The 9,530-nt window shown below is 43.5% G+C and overlaps 1 protein-coding gene across 1 annotated transcript; it reads left to right on the top strand.

Moving 5' to 3' along the window:
- Nucleotides 1–940: 940 nt before the first annotated feature.
- On the top strand, nt 941–2,702 carry LOC307052100 (uncharacterized protein C10orf120 homolog; the record flags this gene model as incomplete). Its single annotated transcript, XM_079702880.1, is given in 4 exon segments — nt 941–1,140; nt 1,347–1,422; nt 1,964–2,419; nt 2,421–2,702. Coding segments are annotated over 4 exon segments (1,014 nt in total).
- Between the last annotated feature and the right edge of the window lie 6,828 nt (nt 2,703–9,530).

Here is a 9,530-nt window from a genome sequence, read left to right as displayed (position 1 = left end):
AATGGACATTTGAGTTTCCCATTAGATTTGTCATCTCAAACAAGGCTGCACTGACAAACTTGTGTGTATTTTATTTTATACATGTAATTGCTGGGTCAAAGGGTAAACATACTTGTAACTTTTGGTATATATTGCCTAATTACTTTCTACAGGATTGTGCCAATATACATTCCCACCAGCAACACTCTTGACCCTACTTTTGGGCAGGAACCCAAGATGATTGCTTATTAGGTCAACAGGCTGAACATCTGCTCTATACTAGATCCCATGATAAACAACCCCAGTGCAAAGAACGAGTTGCTATTGGCACCTGCTTTTGAGCAGAGGGAGAGACAGACCTATTGGACAACCAAGTCAATATGTGAGAAAGCACTATAGCATGATACAGGAAGTGCTGTGAGAATGTGGACAAAGGGATAATTTATTCTGCAAGGAACGCTTCAGAGGAAGCAATGGTTAAGCTGGGCCCTAAAAGACAAGCAAGTTGTCTAGGGGGAGAGAAGTATTTGAGACAGGGGGGAGCATGTCTAGAAGCTGATTCCAAGAACCATAGATAGAGTTCATGGATGGAGCATGAGGAACTAAGATTGGAGCTAAGATTGGAGAGGCAAGCCAACACCAGGGAGAGACTTTAGCTGATGAGCCTTCATCCTGAAAGAAATGAGCAGTCTTTATGGGCATATAAGTGGCAGTGACGTGGTCAGATCATCTCCCAGCCACACTCTCTGCCCACTCTATTCCTCTAGACTCCAGGAGCATGGTAGTGTGTGTCCATTTCACCCCAGGGGGTCATTGTTGCCTAAACTCAGACCTCACAATAGCTCCACATAGGCCAGTTATGATGCAAGAAGTTTATGACTGTCCCTTGGGTTCCCACTAAAACTGTCTTACAAAGAAACTCCAGGCACTGACACCTCCCATCTTAGCCTATTGCTAGAGTATGATCAGAGAATGGGAGAATGGCTGTCAGAAGACTGGAAAACAGAGGGCTAGAGATTCAAGGGCCCAAGAAAGGATGACTACAGAGGGGAAGTCAAATAAGAATGGAACACCAGTCCAAGTATTCAATATAAGCGATTCCTTTCAGGATAAAGACTCCCTGTGCTGCCAGGGGGATCTATGTTCTGCTTCACCATTGGAGTGAGTATGACCTGTGCTTCTGGTCTATTCCTTCCCACCCATGTCAGAACGAGGCCAAGTGGAGGAGCCCACTCTAAGGCTGTAGAAACCCTGCTCACAGTGACACTACCCTGACTAATGTAGAATCACCCTTTGTGAGATTTCCCATTCCAAAGGGAAAACTAGGAGGACCTTTCCAAGTTCTAATACACCTCTCTGCCTTCCAGGATATGGACCAAATTCTACAAATCAGACCCACGCATTGCCCTCGGAAAATACTCCCCCTTGGAAAAAGAGACCCTAGTAAGTGCTGTGAAATTTATACACAGAGAAGCCCCATGGAAGCCAGGCAGTTAGGCTAGGGGAGCCAGAGGTTCAAAAACCACCAGCAATAGAGATGTAAGTCTCCCAAACAGCAGACTGGAGTTGGCCACTGTTTGGCCGTTGTGAGCTAGTGGCTTCCACACTTGCATAACAAAAGCAAAATACTCTCTTATTTCGAAGTCCCAAGTAGGAATATAATTACAAGTGATAACAAATCATGGAAGCTGCCTTTTCTCAAGCCCTTATCTTGCACTAGTTGCTTTCATATATGTTATCTTATGGAGACCTCACAGGGGCCTGTAAGATCAATAAAATTCTTTCAAATTCATAGTAGGTAAGAAGGAGAGTCAGGAGTTGAACCCAGGCTCGTCTGACCCCAAAGATCTGCCCTCTTTCTCACTACACAGGGGCTCGGGCACCCTCAGCGATGGAGGGTGAAGGTGTCACTAGGTAATTGTTCCTGTGGGTGCCCCCTGCTCCTGTCCCGTTGAGATTTTAACCATCCCTTTCCCGTTGTCAGCGTCTAGGTGGTGTTCACACCATAGCAGCCAGGAGGTTTCTGACTTATAAACAAGAGGAAGAACGGAAAATGCTCAAGGAACTACAGGTGCTGTCTTCAGACTATAAACGGGCGGTAGAATATAGAAAGCAACTCAGCCCTCCTTGTGCCCCCTTAGAAAAAATATGGACGGCGAAGGTGACAGTGCCCCCCGAAGAATTCAAAATGCCACAACGGGAGAGGCTGAACATCAGCAAGCACATAGAACGAATGCAGCTCGCTCGAGCCCTGAGGAATAAGCAGCTTTCACCCTACATTGAAAGATTTAGGAGCTCTTCGCTTCTGTCTGGAGGAGGCCTGGGCCTCCCGGCAAGAGGCAAAACTGGGGAAGGCAAGGATGACCGAGACGACGATCACTGCGACGACGCCCATCAAGAGAAGAGAGATGAGGCAGAGAGCAAAACCACGGAAAGGAAATAAAAACGTAATTTTCAAGTCAGAAGAACCAAAAAAATGTGTAACGTACCATCCAAATGACCTAAAACCATTCCTCCCCCGCAAAAAAGCAGAACGATCCATCGCTGGCTTAACAAACAGAAATCTTTTGCACCTGGCCAAATTCCCTGGAGACCTAATGCTGATGAATCAGGATTTTATATCACGGGGAATCCACTCCAGTGATGTGTCAAAGGCCAGCTGCCTGGAAGAAGGCAGTGCCTGGAAAGAGTACATGCACAAAGCTGCTACCCACCATTATTAAAGGTTTATTTATTCCCCATGGAAACCGAGTGTCCTGGTCCTTATTACTCCTGCAGCTCTGCCCCAGGTGGCTTCCCTCTTTCTCTTTTTTCTTTCTTTTCTTTTTTTAGCTTTAAAAAATTTATTTAAAAATTATTTTATTTATTTATTTTTAATTTATTTATTTTATTTACTTATTTTTGGCTATGTTGGGTCTTCGTTGCTGTGCACGGGCTTTCTCTAGTTGTGGCGAGCGGGGGCTACTCTTCGTTGAGGTGCACAGGCTTCTCATTGCAGTGGCTTCTCTTGTTGCTGAGCACGGGCTCTAGGCGCACGGGCTCTAGGCGCACGGGCTTCAGTAGTTGTGGCACGTGGGTTCAGTTACTGTGCCTTGTGGGCTCTAGAGCGCAGGCTCAGTAGTTGTGGCGCATGGGCTTTGTTGCTCCGCGGCATGTGGGATCTTCCCAGACCAGGGCTCCAACCCGTGTCCCCTGCATTGGCAGGCGGATTCTTAACCACTGCGCCACCAGGGAAGCCCCCAAATTTTTATTTTATGTTGGAGTAGAGTTGATTAACAAGGTTGTGTTAGTTTCAGGTGTGCAGCAGAGTGATTCAGTTATACGTATACATGTATCTATTCTTTTTCAAATTCTTTTCCCACTTAGGTTATTACAGAGTATTGAGCAGAGTTCCCTGTGCTATACAGTAGGTCCTTGTTGGCTATCTATTTTAAATATAGGAGTGTGTACATGTCAGTCTCAAACTCCTTAACTATCCATCCCCCCACCCTTCCCCCCTGGTAACCATAAGTTCGTTCTCTCAGTCTGAGTCTATTCCTGTTTGGTGGCTTCCCTCCTTTTCTCCTTACAGGACCCGATCTCCAGGGTGTCCTTAAGGTAAGACCTAGCTGCTGAGGCTTCCTGGTGTCAGGCAACTGTTGGCTCTCAGCTGCTCCCCCTCCCCCAGCAGCCCAGGCCTTCCCAGGATGCAGGCTCCTCCTTTTCACCTACTCCCATGGGGCCTGTATCAGTTACCTGCTTCTGTGAAGCAAGTCGCCCCCAAATTTAGCAGCTTACACCAACTTTCATTAATTTAAGTTATAATTCTAATTGTGGGTCAGCAATTTGGGCTGGTCTCAGCTGAGTTTCTCCTGTGTCTGCAGTCAACGGCAGGTCATTTGGGTGGCCCTCTTTCTTGGGGGAGAGCTATCAGCTGGGTCGGTGGGAGTGAGGGGTTACATCTTTCCTCTTCCAGCAGCTGTAGCAGGCCAGCCCCAGGCTTGTTCACGAGGCCACTGCAGGAGCCGAGAGGGCAAGCAAAAGTCTGCAAGGACTCTTGAAGCCAAGACCAGAACCGGCACACCACCACTTTGCCACATTCTGTTGGCCAAAGCAAGATACACGGCCAGGTCCAGATGCAAGGGTGCATAGATGGACTTCACCTCTTGTTGGGAGGAGGTGCAAAGTCATACTGCAAAAGGGCATGAGCTCAGGGAGGCTGGTGCAGACAGGACTGTGGCTGCAGTCAGTCTGCCCCAGAGCCCCTGGGGCTGGAGCTGGGACCAGCCTGTAGCCCAGATGAGGGGAAAGAACCCTGCTCAGGAAAGAGGCTGCCCAGGCCTAAAGGCTAGAGGTCTGTCCCGTGCTCCCCACTTCTTGCCTAGACATGCAGCTTCTACCTTGGAAGGCAGAGCCTGCCTGTTCCCGGCCTGATCTCTGCCGCCTTCCTCTTCTGTGCAGCCAGGTGACTTACACCCTCCCATCAAGTCAAGTGCAGGCACAGGACACGCAAGGCTGTAGCGGGCACAATTCCTTTGGATGTGTCAGGAGGACGGTCGGTCCAATGTCCCTGCGGTCAGTTATTGCTACTCCCATGAAGGCCCTGCCTCGGCCCAAAGGTGGCAGATCTGGGAGATATTTCAGCGTTTGAGAAGATGACACACTCGTTTCTTGTCTGCATCTGAAACCCAGAAGGATCCCCGGTTAATCACACCCTGTCCTCAGCAACTCTGCACACAGTTGGAAAGACACTGAGCTTGTCCACAGGTACAGCTTCCGGGGACAAGGCCAGCATTCTTTCTAGATCGTTCCTCTCCGTGGATTTTTCGCAATTGGCTCTTTCAGAACCACAGCTCTCCTCCAAGCAGAGGGGGAGTCATGGGCGGGAGGCCGACCCCCTCTCATTTTCCAGGAGAACTCCACTGGCCATAGCCACAGGTTAAGAGAAAGTATTGTATCGGTAGCTGCTATTGCCAAGACAGCGATTTAGGGAGAGGTAACATAATTCCAAAGTCATCAGTGGAAGAATCAGTATAAACCAAAGGAATGCTCTAACTTTTCAACTGGGGCAAAGTTGGAAATTGGGGAGAAGGAAAATATTATTTCCAATATTGATATAACTTCTCCAATGGCTATAAAATTGTGAATATCAAAGCAACACATGAAAACTCAAACCAGTTTGAAAACATTTTAAAGCTATTTAGCTGGATCCTAAACATTGCTCAAGATCAGCTCTGCAATGTGGTAGAAAGTTCTTTGCATGAGAAGCGAGACCAGTGCTCTTCTCAGAGATCTACCACCAACCAGCTGGGAAGTGTGGGTAAACCACAAGGTTCTCTGTGACTCAACTTCCTCAGCAGTTAAATGAGCTCAACAACTAGAGCATCACCAAGGTCCAGTTCTGGGATTCATTGAACTAGCTGTTTGCAGTGGAGTTTGCATTGCTCACCATCTGCTTAGTGTCACAACCTAAGAACTGTGTTACAGCACCAGGTGGTGCTGGTCTGGAGACATTTTCACCGAGGCCAGTAGTCACCTCTGAGAATAAATCAGGGAAGGTGTTAACAGAATGCAAGGGGTTGCTCTACTAGCTGTTGGCAGTAACAACCTTGTTGATAGTGTCATTTTAATTACAATAAACATTAATTACTTGGAGCCATCCAGAAATAACCCACAGTTAACCATACAGGTTTGTGTATCTGTGTGCCATCTTCTAGGAAGTATATACGAAAATAAACTTAGATTTATTTATTATTAAAGGTTTCTGAAAAATCTCTGAATGAAGTATGTATTCCTTCCACCTGCTTACCTGGAGTTATATAAACACACCCAGATGATAATATTTGATAAAAAGATAAGTGACCTAAAGAGCCCTGCAAGAGCCTTAGGCTATGGTGGAATTTAATTAAAATTTTATTTTTTATTTTTTTAACTAAAACAAATTTTATTGAAGTATAGTCGATTTACAGTGTTTCAGGTATACAGCAAAGTGATTCAGTTATATATTTACATATAGGTATATATATGTGTATATATATTTATACTCTTTTTCAGATTCTTTTCCATTATAGGTTCTTACAAGATATTGGATATAGTTTCCTGTGCTATACAGTAGGTCCTTGTTTATCTGTTATATATATATCAGTATGTATCTGTTAAACCCAAGTTCCCAATTTATCCCTCCCCCCGCTTCCCCTTTGGTGACCATAAGTTTGTTTTCTATGTCTGGGAGTCTGTTTCTGTTTTGTAAGTAAGTACATTTGTATCATTTTTTATTTAGATTCCACATATAAGTGATATCATATGATATTTGTCTTTGTCTGACTCACTTCACTTAGTATGATAATTTCTAGGTCCATTCATGTTGCTGCAATGGTAATATTTCATTCTTCTTTTTAGCTCAGTAGTATTCCATTATATATTTGTACCACATCTTCTTTATCCATTTGTCCATTGATGGACACCTAGGTTGCTTCCATATCTTGTTTATTATAAATAGCGCTGCTATGAACATTGGGGTGCATGTATCTTTTTGAGTTAGAGTTTTCATCTTTTCCAGATATACACCCAGGAGCGGGATTGCTGGATCACATGGTAACTCTATTTTTACTTTTTAAAGAACCGTGGTGGAACTTAGAAAGCCTTTGGGCATCAGCCCAGAGAGACTTCTGATAAGGAGTAATTTAATCTGAAATTTGTAACAATTCTTTATTCCTTGAGAACTCTGATACAAAGTAGCCTTGTGGGACAAGTGATAGATTAAATTTTTCCCAAAAGTCCAGTATTGGTTATTCAATATACAGAGGCAAAAAGAGATAGATGACAGATAGATAGATATATAGATGATTGATAGATAGATAGATGATAGATAGATAGATAGATGATAGATAGATAGATGACAGATAGATATTTCAGACGAAAAAAGAATCTGATAGTTGATTTTCACATAAGCTTAATGTTGTCATTACTGGAAAAAGTCAGAACTTCTTTGGACTTCCTTACACTTACAGTTTAGTAACAGTTTTATTTTGAATTACTTATGGAAACAGACCTCATTGTCTTTTCCATTCTTAGAACCAGTACAGATTTTAATCTGTTCTTGCCCGAGACCCACAGGAGCCCTATGGTGTCAAGAGAGGGCTCATTTACGAGGATGGTATCTGAAGAAGGTGATCAAATGCGCTGGAAGATTCTGGGATGAAACATCTGGCTAGCACTTTGGACATGGCCAGACCTTCAGCTCCATTTCCTGAAGAGACACTGGGTGTTTCCTGCTATAGTTCACCCCTAGACTGGGTCTGTTGCCCCCCTTTGGGATCCCATAGCAATCTGACTTTGCTCCCTCCACCTTCCCTGTTTCATCTTTCCTCATGTATAACCCGCTGGGTGATAAGCCATTTGTGTGACCCCAGTGCCTAGGTTCAACTTAATCATTCTGGCAGCCCTAGCATCTAGCACACCTTCTGTACTCCATAAATCATTACATCATTGTAATGAGGTGACATTTACATTCCTTAAGAGCTGGTACCAGGATGTGTCTTAGGGTAAATTGTCTTTCTTGGGGAAAAATACCTTACAATCCATTTTGAGCTGGAACGGGATACTTGAGGAGCCCCGCAAACAAAACAAAAGAATGGTTAAGCCTTCTTCATGGGGAAGTGAGAGGAATTTTCAAGTTTTTCTTGAAAAAGGGAGAAAGAAGGGAGAGAGAAGAGGGAGGGACTAGTGAGATGGAGTAAGGCAGAGTGCATGAGTAGAGGGACCACATACAACCCCCAGGTGGCGATGAAGAGGAAGACTTGGACTCCACCCTAAACAAGCTTATGAACTGGTTAAAGAATGAGATGAATATTCAAAAATGTTAATACCATGGAGCCCCACCTATCCAGGTTTATTTTCCTCTCTGCACCATGAATCTCCAGTTTCAGCAAACAGGCCTTCAGATTCTGCCCTGAAGGAGATGCTGAGAGTTCAAGGACCACATGGGCTATGGCGGTGGGCACACCTGGGTGCAAGTCCTTGTTCCATTATGAGGTGAGCTGCGGGATCTCGGTCAAGTTCCAGACATCTCTCAGCTTCAGGCTCCTTACCTGTAAGTGGGAGCAATAATGTGTCTCCCTCACAGGGACGTTGGAGGATTAAATGAGGAAATGTGTGGGAAACACTAAGAACAGTTAATTCAGCATGAGGCTTGGTAACTACTTCATATCAGCTGAGAGTTTATAATATCTAAATCTCTATTATTATTATTGGGTTCAATCTGGTTGAAGCCCCCCATGTAAAAATTCAATAAAATGTATATGCTTTTCTCCTGTTAATCTGTCAGTTTAATTTTTAGACCCAACCAGGGATCCTAAGAAAGTCAAAGAAAATTTTTCTTCCCCTACAATATGCATGTCTGCTACTTCAGTTCGGTGTTTCATCAAAGTCTCCAAAAGCCAGCAAAGCTATCAGAAAAGACAACCTGATAAATATCAAGAATAATCAGAGGGAAATATGCAAAATATAATGCTTGGAAACATCCATCCTAAAGGTTTACCTAAAATGATTCTTATGTGAAACGATTCTTAAACTTTTTGACTGGAAAAATCAAATCATGGAAACTGTGACACCATTAGAGCAATGGCTCCCATACTGCTACCCTGAGCTACATTGTCATATTCACATTGAATAAAAGAGCCTCAATATCAGTTTGAGTAATTATTGCTCATCTTTGGTACAAACTCAGAATTCTTCATATGAAAAAACCTAGGAAGTTCAAAAAGCTTGATTTTTAGTGCAAATACCCAAATTCCTAGATAGATTAAATCATGCTCTGATTGCATCTCTCTTTTTCTTTTGTATTCTGTGGTAATTGCCTCCTGAGAGATTAAGCACAAAAGATTTAAAATCCACAAAAGTACCCTAATGCACCAGTGAATGTTCGAGACATTCCACTTAGGTTCATTACTTACCGTTTGGTAAGCGCTCTTATTGGTGAATAGTATAGCTTTTAGCTTCTAAGCCATACATTACCCTGACAATTCAACTCGTCACCCATATCAGGTGTTATTTTAGCAATTTTTGAAATAGAGGATATAAGATATTCTTTCCTGTTTAGGGGAGAAAATTTTCCATTTAAACCTGAAACACTATTGCTTTTAAAGAGACATATGGCATTCTTAGTTCCAAAATCATGGTGGTATTCAAGGGCTTGAAATATGAGGGGGGGAAGTGTTACTTAATTTTATTTTCATCCTAATGAGTACCAGGTTTATAAGCATCAAATGGTAAATATTATAACAATAGAAACTATTCCTCTAATAGCTGAAGGAGGGAAGGACTCATACACCTGTTTTTCACTTGCCCCTACATCCCAGCTGTCTGTGCACATAGTATGGGAGAGGAAAAATGTCCCCCTTTACGCCTTCTAGATTCTGTGCCTGCTCTAAGAATTAAACTGACATAAGACAGATTAACCACTGCGGGGAAAAACAAGTTTAATTATGGATGTATTTATGGAGCCCCATAAAGATATGGGACTCAAAATACGGCCAGATGATTGGGACTTACAAACCATTCTGAGCTAAGGG

The sequence above is a fragment of the Hyperoodon ampullatus genome (genome assembly GCF_949752795.1).
Source record: "Hyperoodon ampullatus genome assembly, chromosome: 1".
NCBI classification, from domain to species: domain Eukaryota; kingdom Metazoa; phylum Chordata; class Mammalia; order Artiodactyla; family Ziphiidae; genus Hyperoodon; species Hyperoodon ampullatus.
This window is presented reverse-complemented; position numbering and strand designations above follow the sequence as displayed.